This window comes from Haplochromis burtoni, unplaced genomic scaffold (assembly GCF_018398535.1).
Source record: "Haplochromis burtoni strain Fernald_Lab_line unplaced genomic scaffold, NCSU_Asbu1 Contig_151, whole genome shotgun sequence".
NCBI lineage: Eukaryota > Metazoa > Chordata > Actinopteri > Cichliformes > Cichlidae > Haplochromis > Haplochromis burtoni.
This window is the reverse complement of record NW_024582512.1, coordinates 1,113,728-1,126,918: the sequence shown is the minus strand read 5'-3', so window position 1 is coordinate 1,126,918 and position 13,191 is coordinate 1,113,728. Positions and strand designations below refer to the sequence as shown.

The following is a 13,191-nucleotide window of genomic DNA, read 5'->3' as shown; positions in this document are numbered from 1 at the left end:
TTTCCAGTCTTTTGTTGTCCAATTTTGTTGATCCTGTTTGAATTGTAGCTTCAGTTTCTGCTCTTAGCTAACAGGAGTGGCACCTGATGTGGTCTTCTGCTGCTGTAACTCATCTGCTTCAAGGTTCAGCAGGTTCTCCATTCAGAGATGCTCTTTGCATAGCTTAATTGTAACGAGTGGCTATTTAACTCATAGTTACGTCCTTATCAGCTTGAAGCAGTGTAGCCATTCTCCTCTGACCTCTGACATCACAATGCATTCATACGTCTTCCACTTTCCCACTTTAGAATTCCATCAGTGTGATGTAAATAATGTGTATTTTACGATACTACCTTGTTAGTTAGGTCTGGATTATAATTGACCCCAATTCAGCCACATTTTAACTCCGAAGGCCTCGCGTGTGGAAACTGTGGCAATGCAGACTTCAAGGGGGTTCAAAGTTATTCAATCATTGACAGGTACAAGCAGACAAACTGCTTACTCTTCATTTCTTTGCAGTTAATAGGTAAAAGATGGGTGTCCCATATATACTTGAACGTGTGAGTGTGCAACAGTATGATGAAGTCCTGCTGCGGTGTTATTATGAGACATAGTGTCAATATTTCAAAGTATGATCATTATGCAAGCAAATAACAACCTTGAGTGTACTACCTCATGAGCTAATGGCTGTTTGTACAGAGAAGTGTCTGCAGTGATCAGCATTTTTGGAAACGGTCAATTTTTATTTTAAGAACTTTTCATTTTAATGCCGTAGTTTGCATTATATTTCACTGTCTACAGCCTATATGTAAACGTAGCCTGAGCTTCTTTGAGAATAAAGCTAGTTCAGTGTCTATTCTCATAATACATACCAAAAAAGACCAAATAGCTGATAGCTAAGAGAAGTCAGAGAGCCAACCCGCAGCTGAACATGAATGTAGAGGAGCTGGAAAGAGTCTCTAGTTTCAAGTTGTTTTGCACACACATCTAAAAAATACCTAAAATAGACACACAACACACAGTGTCTTATTAAAACAACATACAACATATACAACAGACACTGTATTTTCTGAGACCTCTGAGGAACATTAGCCTGCCTCAGTACCAGGAACTGACAGTACCCTAAAAATCTAGAGCTAAAAATCCAAATTTCTGCACTAAGAAATATTGCATTTATAAAAGATATTGTGCCCTCTCAAAACAGTCATTCCATCTCGAATCATCTTTCTGTGTGACAGTTAAGATAAACCTTTGGTGGTGGGGCTCACCTCAGGGGGAGATGAGACGGCATACAGAGCTGAAGTTCAGAGGCTGTCAGATTGGTGTGTAGATAACAACCTGGACCTCAATACCACCAAGACAAAAGAACTGGTAGTTGACTTCAGAGGGAGGAAGTCCGAGCTGCAGCCTGTGAGCATCAACGGGGAGTGCGTGGAAAGGGTCTCCAGTTTCAAGTTTCTGGGTGTGCACATAGACACAGACCTCCAATGGAGCTCTAACACCTCTCCGGTTTTAAAGAAGGCCCAACAGCGTCTCCACTTTCTGAGAATCCTCAGAAAAATGGACCTGAAGAAGGAGCTGCTGACCGTCTTCTACCGCTGCTCCATTGAAAGTGTGCTGACATATTGCATCGGTGTGTGGTTCTCCAGCTGCACCACAGCACACAGAAAGGCACTCCAGAGGGTCATCAACATGGCCCAAAAAATCATTGGACATCCTCTTCCCTCCCTGAAGGACCTGTACAGCACTCGCTGTCTCAAGAGGGCACGCAGCATCCTACGGGACTGCACACACCCAGGACACCGGGTGTTTAAGCTGCTGCCGTCTGGCAGGAGGTTCAGGCTGCTGAGGTCCCGAACAAATAGACTCAAGGACAGCTTTTACAACAGGGCAATAGCCCTGATCAATGTAAATAGCTGACCTGACTGGCTACCTCCCTGGACTTTTTTAGGGGGGAGGTAACAATGTTTAAAACAATAACAATAATAATATTTATATTTATAACAAGGTGCAATAATAATTAATGTGCAATAATAACAGTGTGCAATACACATACACTATTCTTCTTTTTTATACTAAGTTAATATACTGTGTTGTGTTGTTTTGTTGCGTTGTGATGTGTCATATCGTGTGTTTTGTTATACAGTGGGGCAAAAAAGTATTTAGTCAGCCACCGATTGTGCAAGTTCCCCCACTTAAAATGATGACAGAGGTCAGTAATTTGCACCAGAGGTACACTTCAACTGTGAGAGACAGAATGTGAAAAAAAAAAAATCCATGAATCCACATGGTAGGATTTGTAAAGAATTTATTCGTAAATCAGGGTGGAAAATAAGTATTTGGTCACCTCAAACAAGGAAAATCTCTGGCTCTCACAGACCTGTAACGTCTTCTGTAAGAAGCTTTTCTGTCCCCCACTCGTTACCTGTATGAATGGCACCTGTTTGAACTCATCATCTGTATAAAAGACACCTGTCCACAGCCTCAAACAGTCAGACTCCAAACTCCGCCATGGCCAAGACCAAAGAGCTTTCGAAGGACACCAGGAAAAGTATTGTAGACCTGCACCAGACTGGGAAGAGTGAATCTACAATAGGCAAGCAGCTTGGTGTGAAAAAATCAACTGTGGGAGCAATCATCAGAAAATGGAAGACATACAAGACCACTGATAATCTCCCTCGATCTGGGGCTCCACGCAAGATCTCATCCCGTGGGGTCAAAATGATCATGAGAACGGTGAGCAAAGATCCCAGAACCACACGGGGGGACCTGGTGAATGACCTGCAGAGAGCTGGGACCAAAGTAACAAAGGTCACCATCAGTAACACACTACAACGGCAGGGAATCAAATCCCGCAGTGCCAGACGTGTTCCGCTGCTGAAGCCAGTGCATGTCCAGGCCCGTCTGAAGTTTGCCAGAGAGCACATGGATGATACAGCAGAGGATTGGGAGAATGTCATGTGGTCAGATGAAACCAAAGTAGAACTTTTTGGTATAAACTCAACTCGTCGTGTTTGGAGGAAGAAGAATACTGAGTTGCATCCCAAGAACACCATACCTACTGTGAAGCATGGGGGTGGAAACATCATGCTATGGGGCTGTTTTTCTGCCAAGGGGACAGGACGACTGATCCGTGTTAAGGACAGAATGAATGGGGCCATGTATCGTGAGATTTTGAGCCAAAACCTCCTTCCATCAGTGAGAACTTTGAAGATGAAACGAGGCTGGGTCTTCCAACATGACAATGATCCAAAACACACCGCCCGGGCAACAAAGGAGTGGCTCCGTAAGAAGCATTTGAAAGTCCTGGAGTGGCCTAGCCAGTCTCCAGACCTCAACCCCATAGAAAATCTGTGGCGGGAGTTGAAAGTCCGTGTTGCTCGGCGACAGCCCCAAAACATCACTGCTCTCGAGAAGATCTGCATGGAGGAATGGGCCAAAATACCAGCTACTGTGTGTGCAAACCTGGTAAAGACCTATAGTAAACGTTTGACCTCTGTTATTGCCAACAAAGGTTATGTTACAAAGTATTGAGTTGTATTTTTGTTATTGACCAAATACTTATTTTCCACCCTGATTTACGAATAAATTCTTTACAAATCCTACCATGTGGATTCATGGATTTTTTTTTCACATTCTGTCTCTCACAGTTGAAGTGTACCTCTGGTGCAAATTACTGACCTCTGTCATCATTTTAGGTGGGGGAACTTGCACAATCGGTGGCTGACTAAATACTTTTTTGCCCCACTGTATGTAGTGCTCATTGTACTATGTATGACTGTGCAATGACAATAAAGAGTTATCGTATCTTATCTTATCTTTATTAGTCCCACAAGTGGGAAATTTGCTAACCATCTCCAATTCACCTAAACATTTTTTAGTTCAGCTTTTAAACATATATAATGATTGCTGTGAAATGTTATTTTCATGCATCAAATGCTTTTCAAATATATACTTTTATATTTTATATACTTATTTACTCCATTGTAATTACTACCTGTAATTACTACCACCTGAAATTACATGGAAACTCCACAATGTTGTTCTATTTAGATTAGAATAACTAGTGTGATACATATTAGCTGTACCTGACTATTTCTATTGCATATTTTCTGCATGTATGTGACTAAGAATGTCATATTAAAACATTTTCTCCATTTTATTTTGCATTATTGTGAAACACAACTATTTTGTTTTCTTTGTTATGCTCAATGAACAGGAATGCTTTAAATGTTTTGTTTTTTTTCTCCCATATTTTAATTCCCCAATTCATTGTTTATGTACCCGGTCCCAAATGATATATTCTGAATAGTCCAGTGAAATTTTCAGGCTTTTGACTTCACAAGTATTTATGTTCAAATATTGTCTCAAATTTCAAAGGAGAAAAAAGGCCTGAAAGTGGGTGAATGGGCCTTTTAAAAAAATGAAGCTAAAATTTCACAGCAATCTGTCCCAATTAAAATAAATAAATAAATACAATTTTCAGTTTGAGATGGACTGATGCAAAGAAAATCAAAAGATTGTCAGAGTATGTACTAGCTTACCTACAACAAGCTTTTTAAGTGGTTTGAATAGCTAAAAGAAGAATTCACATTCCCTATCACAGAGCCTACATAGACTCCTACTGGCATCTTCAACTAAAGACTTAAATCTAATGAACAGGAAAGAGTTTTTAATAAACTGCAAACTGGGAAGCAAGCTAAAGTCATCTCAATATGATGTTTTTGAGTATGAATTTAAGCAACATGCTTCACATGGGAAACTAACATTAACATTACGGCTGTATCACAAGATAGATGACGGGTGAGCTACCAGAGGGCAGTGATGCAAGAGTTAAATAATATCTTGGAATATTTCTAACTGAAGCAATCAAGTGTACCACAGTTAAGTGGCTCAGACCTGAAGCATATATCAGATGGAACAAATAACATACTCAACGAGACTTCAAAACAATATATTTATCAAACGTTGGAGGCCGGTTGCCTATAGCAATCCCGACTCAGTTTGCTAATCTGAGTTAACTGACAGAAACAATACGCATAAATATGTCTTAGAAAGTTACTTACTGCTCACGCATATGCACACACCATGGTGGGGTCTCTTCCCTCTCTCTCTGGTGTTATTTTTGCTTTTTTGCAGCTATTTTTTCCAGTTTTCATCTTTATTTATTCTATTTTTTTTATCTATTGAATTTTGTATCTGTCTCTTTACTCCTTGCAGAGTAAGGAGATGGGATACTTATGTATCTAACTATCCAGATAAAAACAGAGTAGATGAAACAAGAGTCTGAATTGTACACGTAAATGCATGAAGGTCTAAATTTACTGTGACTACAACCTGATTTTCCAAAAAAGTGTCACGTGGTAAAATGTAAATAAAAGCAAAACACAGTGATTTTTAAATTCTCAAAATCCTATACTTTATTCACAGTAGAACATAGAAAACATATCAAGTGTTTAAACTGGGACATTTTACTATTTCATGAAAAAATATTACCTCATTTTGAATCTGATGGCAGCAACACATCTCAAAAAAGACAGGGGCAACAAAAGGGTTGAAAAGTAAGTGCTAAAGTATTAAAAAGGAGAAAAAAAACCTGGAGGAATATTTTGCAATTGAGGGTGTTTTGTAACAGGTCAGTAATATGATTGGGTTTAAACCGAATCATGTTAGAGAGGCAGAGCTCACAAACACCAATCTGCAAAAAGCTGCATCTTTATAATGTGAAACAACTTCAGAATGATCTTCCTCAGTTACGAAGTATAAAGTACTGGCCATTGTAGGTTGAATACATGTTTTTCTATCAAAATGATAAGTAGTCTCTCTTTATATGACATCCTTTTGTTTGTTAACCAATTTTAATTAACAATAATATTAGTAATTGTAATAATAAATCACACCCACAGGTGTTTCTCTAAAGACACGGTTTAATCTAAGTGTTAAACATTAAAAAACATTTGATGATGTTGAACGTCAACGCTGTCTCTAAGACGAGAATCAAAGAAACTCCTGCTAAAAACAAAAGTCACTATCACGATTCCAGTAAAAAAAAATAAATCTTAGAAATGGTAGATGACAACATAAATGTATGAAAATGATGATTTTCAAAATTTACAGTTGTCTCATGTCCACATCATATTACAGTGACAGTTTTTCAACACTTCAGCCTAACATATAATTTTTTATTGACATAGATAGTCTCAGTTATTATTCATTTTTAAATTTTAAAGAAATTACCCAATTTCCTTCGGGGCCAATAACGTTTATTGAGTTGAACTGAATTGAATTGAAAGATTTAAAGAGATCAAGGAAAATTGTGGTTTAGCAAAGATACGAGAGTGAGAATTTAACAATCAATGGCAGTGAATCAGTCCACGTTTATGGTATCACCTGTTGCCGTCGATTCAAGGCACCAGTTTTTGTTTTAATTTTCACCTGAGCAAAGTCCCCATATACATCTTAATCATATGTTACTATTTCTTTCCATGGTTTTTCCCCATTTGGGCCATTGGAACGGTCCAACAGTACTAGCATGTTGTAATGAACTCTCACCTAACCACACTGAGAAAAGCACATAGTCCTCGTGTGTCACGTATAACTTTCCTTCCTGGTGTCAGGAAAACTTTAACCAGCCTTTTATGAATGATTTAACGTCCAAGGTAATAGCTGGCACTTAGATAAATCTCTAAATCTGGATTCTACAACCCCGGGTTAAAGCCATTACGGACTTTGGCCAAGAGGTTCAAGGTATGTAAACTGAACTGACTTATCTTTCATTGCAATAAATAATACTTTCATATTGTGGCACATGTGTGTTGTACTAAAACTGCACAGAGAGTATTAGCCAGAAACTGAGTGGAAACTAGCTTGGGAATGAAAAAAAGCAAACATCCATCCAGTTACACACTACAGGCAAGCATGCACAGATTCAGAGTTCATCAGTGCTTGCTCTGCTATATCAGCTTATTTACTGATGTCACTAATGCTTTTTCAGGGGTAGCTCCTGAAAAAAATTCAGGTTCACTTAACTCTAGACTATGTGAAACTGTTGTCTGAAAACTAATTGCAAAAGTCTATATTCAGTCATTAGCACTGAAAAGTTAAAAAGCTATGTGTTTGTTTGTGTCGCTACTCCTCCAGCTCATTTCCTTTTCCTGCAAAGAGAAGACTTCATGACAGAACAAAACGAAACTGCTACTGACTGAGAACACCTACTGCAGCTCTTTTTGGACCACATCTTCTTCATCTTACTTGGAAAAAATATAATGACGTACACTTGAAAAAGATTTTAAAAATGCATGTAGATAAGTTGGATTTCAAACCTTTACAATTTTTTTTACTTTTAAAAGCAGAAAATTTGTTATATTTTTTAAGCCATTTCTGTCTCATTGGTTTATCACTGGATATGTGTCTTCACCATATCGTTCATTTACTCTCGCTTGCGTTACTCACTGCCAACTTGAATCCATTTTTTTTATATCTTTGAAACAGAAGGCTTTGGATCAAATTTAATAGGCACAAAGCTTAAAAATATATTTTCCACTGTTTTCTAAAAAGAAGGGTTATAAAAAGCATCATAGAGCTATCTAATGCCCAAACTGATACTGCCTAAACATTTTTTCACAATACCAGTGGGAAATCAAACAGAGGAATGAACCGGGCACATCTTTTCTCTTTCTCCTCTGGCTCACCTACACCTCAGAGTCCTCTGACCTGCTCTCTGTGGCTGCAGCTGCCCTGTTAGCATGGACAACAGCAGCGTGAACTGTGTGAAACAGAAGGCTGCCCATGTCTTCGTCATTCTTACCAAATAATTTTCCCTTCTGCAGGGTATCAATGAGTGAAGTGTTACAACAGGCAAGGAGCACACTCACGCCAATCCCTTTATATTCCTTGACCAGCCCTAGAAAAGCAGCCAAGCCTGCTGAATCTATGAAAGGGATTGCAGAACAGTCTAAAACTATTGTGTGAAACTCCAATTCTCTTTGGACCAGTCTCACTACAACATCTCCGTTATTTTTCTCTCCGTTCGCCTTGGCCTGCTTCGCAGACGCATCTTTGGCCTTCTTCTCTGCCTTTTTCCTTTTGGTCAGCTCAAAGAAGGGTTCGACTCCGACAGCTTTGTAGAGAGACTTGAGAAAAGACTCCTTATTGGCGTAGTACAAAGGAGCCTGGAAGCGGAATATTTGAACCCGAGATGGTGCCACAAGGTTCTTATACTCTTCCAAGTCCTCGTAAAAATCGGTGTCATCAACCCGGCCCAGGAGGGAGACCTGACATCAAACCCCAGAGTGTTGAGATTATTCACAATTACTTGAATCATTTTCCAATTATTAGTATAAGCATCATTTAAAATGACCTTATTTGCTTACCTTTGGATTTTGAGTCCTAAAGATGAAGCAGATCATGGAAAAGATTATTCCTACAAGGAGGCCCAGCTCCACACTGATCAGAGCCGTGGCTGACATGGCAACCAGCCAAACGATGGCGTCATTTCGGCTCGCACGCCACTTAGCCGGTACATCCCTGAACTTTCTCAGTGCCCCCCGAAGGCTAACAATTATGATACAAGCAAGCACACATTTCTGGAGAGCTTGGAAGAAAGGTGCAAAGAAGAGGAGGACAAGGAGGACTACCAGGGCACTGATCAGACTTGATACCTGGTGGAGATGGTAGAAGACAGACAGAGCTGATAGTTAAGGTTATGAAGAAATCAAATTACCACATAAAGATGCACACTTGACGTCAGGACAGACTTGAAAAAGGTTACAAGAAAATGTTTTCTTTCACAGGAAAGTTTGAGCAGGATAATAACGTGGAGGTCTGAGCTGTCACCAGTGATGAACCTAACCCTGGGTAATCAGACTAAGTCTTGGCAATCAGCAAAAAAAGAAAATAATCAATCTAATGGACATACATCAAAAAACATTCACATTTTTTGCAAAAAAGTCCATTTAGGTTAGGGTTAGGGTTATCACCAGTGATGACTTACAACTCAGAGGGTATTCCCCGAGGCATTTTTAGTACGTCACTTGCTTTCACCAGCAATTTCACAACTAAATGTAGTGAGAACACTTTTTTCCAAGATCTTCAAGTGAGAGATTTTAGACTATTCCTTCAGGTCAAAGAAGAAATGTACCTGTGTCTTGCAGCCTGTGGAGTCCTTCACCATTGTTTTTGCCAGTGCTGCACTGGTGGTGAATGAGTGGAAGAAGGAGGGAATGATATTACAGAAGCCGATAGCCAGCATCTCCTGGTTGGGACGAACGGTGTAGCCATGTTTCTTAGCAAACATTTCAGACAAAGACACCGTGAAGGCAAAACTACAAGACAAAAATAATATTTTTGGTGAATATTTAGGTTTTGCAAATTCATCTCACCTGAGGTCAGCATGTTTTCTAGCAACTTATCAAACATTATTTAACGGATCAAGAAGGCTTTTTAGAAAGTTCAGCAGTTTGAAGAATCTAACTTCCCATACCACTTTCCTTTAAAAAAGATACAAACAATAGAGGTGGAAATGACCTTAGGTGTGTGTGTGTGTTTTGAAAGGAAAGCCCAGTCAAAACTCAAAGTCGTGCATCCCGCCCAGACAATAATGTGGCTACTGATATGTATCTGTAATAACTAAGATTAGAGGCACATGTTCCTGCAAAGTCAACCTGCTGTTAAACTGGTTTCACTTTACCTAATGACTGCCAAAGGAATGGCATCCAGCACCAGACGGGACATCAGACTAAAGCCGGGCAGCTGGGGAGGCATGAACCCTGTGGGGATGTGACCAGAAACGCTAGAGCCATAACGGCTGTTCAGCTCTCCAAAATGACTGGCTAGTGTAGCTCCGGCCACTACTACAAGCTCAGTGGGGAGAGGCATCTTCAGACGATCCTTATAGCGTTCCTGAATCTCCTTTGCTGCCACTGAAATAAAAATGTATTGTGAAATAAAAATCCATGTTAAAGAAAATTGTATTTTTCCAGGTTACATTATATTGATATCATATACGTATCCAAATGTGACTGACCTAATATTGAGATACAGATGGCACTAGTGATGAAGTCACACAGGTTGGTCTTGTGAATGTTGGAGAAGATGTTGAACCAGGTAACGACTACTGTGCCATAGCCCTGGTGACGTGGAATCTTTAAACCCAGGAGGTATTTAGCCTGCACGGTCAGGATGGTGAAGGACGCTCCGGTGGCAAAGCCATCGAGCATGGGAGCCGAAAGATAAACTGAGACAAATCCCAGTCGAAACACTGCCATCAAAACCTGCCGAGGAGACAAGGATGTAGAGGAGAGAGAGTAAAAAAAAAACAACAACATGCTGGTCTGTTAAGTGGCTGCAGGTGTTTTGATCAATTTGTGAAAAAGGTTCAAGTTAGAAGCATATAGAAACCAAAGTCCAGTGTGACGTGTGGAAATTTAAGCCCAAAAAGGAAAAGAATAAATACCAGAAAACTGGAAAAATTCTAATGCAATAGCTGTGAGATCATCATCATAATAATGACCCTTCCACAGAAACACATCGTCTAACTGTGCTGTATTATTTTACCATCCTCAATTAAAGCATTATCACTGTAGTCGGATGAAACACTTGGTCAGGCTGCATACATTGTGTGAAAAAGTAATTACTCCCTTGTTAAATCATGAATTAACTGTGATTGAGCCCATTTTTTGAAAAACCAAGTTCAATTACAGTAGCTAAACCCTGACCTGATTACTAAGAAAAATGCAGAATAAAAAAAATACCTTCAATAGAACCTGTCTGACAAACTGAAGTAGGCTGAAAGAGCTGAAAATGAAATATATCATGCCACAATTTAAATACATTTAAATAAACAGCTGAGAATCAAAGTCATGGATATCTATCAGGAAGTGTCATAAAGCCATTTCTAAGGGTTTGGTACTCTAGCAAACCACACACCATTATCCACAAATGGAGAAAGCTTGGGATAGTGGTGAACCTTCCCAGGAGTGAACGGCCTACCAAAATTACTCCAAGAGCACACTGATGACTCACCCAGGAGGCCACAGAAGAACCCAGACTAACATCTAAAGAACTGTCTCAGTTGCCTCAGTTAATGTCAGTGTAAATGATCCAACAATAAGAAAGAGACTGGGTAAAAATGGCATCCATGGGCAGTGAAAACCACTGGTGACCAAAAAGAGCGCAAAGGTTCATCTTATCTGGGTCGCTGCTTGTGCGGTCGACAGGCCAGTCAGCTGATTCTGATTATCAAACAACATCCTGACCATCCCAAAGATTTTGGGGACTTTTTGGAAGGTTTGAATCCCATTATATCTGGCATAAAACTACATCCGCATTTAATAAAGAACAGACAAATATGGTGGTGGTAGTGTGATGATCTCAGGCTGCTTTGCTGCTTAAGGATCTGGGTGACTTGCTGTAATTGATGGAACTGAATTAATTCTGTTCTCTACCAGAAAATTCTGATGGAAAATGACAAAATTAAGTTCTGGAGTAGCCTAGACTTAAATCAGATCGAGATGCTTAGCTAGGTTTAAATCGGTTATTCATGATCAAAACCCCCAATGTGGCTGATTTAAAATGATTTTGCAAAGAAGAGTTGGCCAAATTCTTCCACAGTGATGTGAAAGACTCATTGTCTGTTATTGCAAATGGTTGATTGCAGTTCTTGCTGCAAAGGACTGCAAAACCAGTTATTAAGTTTAGGGTCCAATTGCTATTTTGCAGAGTCAGATAGATTTCAATAACTTTTTTTCTCTTTATTAAGTGAAATCAATGTTCGTAAAACTACATTTTTGTATTTACTCGGGTTATCTTTGTATAATAATAAAATATGTTTGACGATCAGAAACATGAAACTGCAACAAATCTGCAGAAAAATAAGAAAACAGGAAGAGGGCCAACACTTGTTCATAGCACTGTATCAGTGTGTGCATCTTGCCAACAAAGGTGCTTGAAAAACACAATACACAGAAAAACAATTGTGTTCTTTACCTGGTAGACTCCAGCCAGGAATGTAACAGCAACAGCAATGCTGATGGCGTAACACTCCTTCCCACACTGCATACCCATTAACTCCACAGTGTGAACTTTAGTGACTGTGAGGTTTGTGCCCAGTGTATCATTAAGGACATCAATATTAGACACTGCTGAGTCCTCACTGAGGTCAAAACCTGCCTTGAACACCTCCCTATCCACCACCTGTAGAAAAAAGAAAATGACAACATAAAATCTTTAGCTGCATGCTTAACATGCACGTGGGAGGTTGACCAGATTCTGATTTATTACCTGTCCAATCATGAGGCTCATGAGGCTGAAGATGCCTACAGACACATGCCTGGATGTCCCCATGAGGAAGTAGATGATGTTAGCATAAAACGAGGTGTATAGGCCATATATGGGCTCCACCCCTGCCAGCAGGCAGTAAGCAATGGCCTGTGGTACCAAGATGATACCTACAATCATCCCAGACATCACATCACCCCAGACATACTCTTTAATGTTGTATTTAGGCAACCAGCGCATCACAGGGAAAAACCCCGACAGGGTGGATCGGATTCTGGGCAGAGAGCAAGTTACAGCTTGCTTCAGCTTTGATTTAAGGACTGACACTGCAGGCTTTCGCTGGCGAACTTGTCGCTCCAAGAGAATGGGTACGGCCGGTGGGGTTTCTGTGGTGTTGGCAGCTTCCTCCATGGTCTCAGAGAGGAAGACGAGGGAGCACAGTGTAAGGAAAAGGGAAGCGTTGACGATGAAGTGGTCAGCTTTGCTCCTGCGAAAGACAGGGACAAATACAGTTTTATATCCAGTGATTCCTACTTGAGTGCATTGTTTGTAACTTTGAGATCTAACAAATTTGTTGACGGCTGTCAGAATGGTCCATTTAAACCATTTTCATCCAAAAGTTCAGCTTGGACTCCATCTTTCAAGGATTCCTTAAGTCACAGTTCTCATGACATGCAAATGCTGTTCTCTGTAACGGTCCCACGTTTTTGTGATGACATAGTGTAATTTTGCTGATGTTTTTTCTTTGTGCATTCTTCCACGTCCTTTAAACTGCTGATTCAGAGCTCTGTGTGAGAATGTTCACTCGGGGTTATGAATTAACTTAACACTATCTTTCTTTGTAAATAAACTAACAACAGGGCAAGGGTTAATTAGCTCCATTGAAAATCCATGACAAGATGTGCCATTAAGTTAAACTTCCTCACTGTCTAGAAG

General features: G+C 39.9%; 1 protein-coding gene across 2 annotated transcripts in view; it reads right to left on the bottom strand.

Moving 5' to 3' along the window:
* Nucleotides 1-5,261: 5,261 nt before the first annotated feature.
* The window catches only part of slc26a1 (solute carrier family 26 member 1), a 22,933-nt gene continuing 15,003 nt past the window's right edge, over nucleotides 5,262-13,191 (bottom strand). For both annotated transcript variants that reach the window (XM_005931870.3, XM_005931871.3), the window contains exons 2-8: nucleotides 12,259-12,742; nucleotides 11,965-12,171; nucleotides 10,004-10,250; nucleotides 9,668-9,899; nucleotides 9,119-9,302; nucleotides 8,352-8,639; nucleotides 5,262-8,252 (exon numbers count right to left, since the gene is read on the bottom strand). In XM_005931870.3, the coding sequence (XP_005931932.1) occupies nucleotides 7,671-8,252; nucleotides 8,352-8,639; nucleotides 9,119-9,302; nucleotides 9,668-9,899; nucleotides 10,004-10,250; nucleotides 11,965-12,171; nucleotides 12,259-12,666 (2,148 nt within the window). In that variant the 5' untranslated portion in view covers nucleotides 12,667-12,742 and the 3' untranslated portion in view covers nucleotides 5,262-7,670. The remainder of the gene's footprint in view (nucleotides 8,253-8,351; nucleotides 8,640-9,118; nucleotides 9,303-9,667; nucleotides 9,900-10,003; nucleotides 10,251-11,964; nucleotides 12,172-12,258; nucleotides 12,743-13,191) is intronic.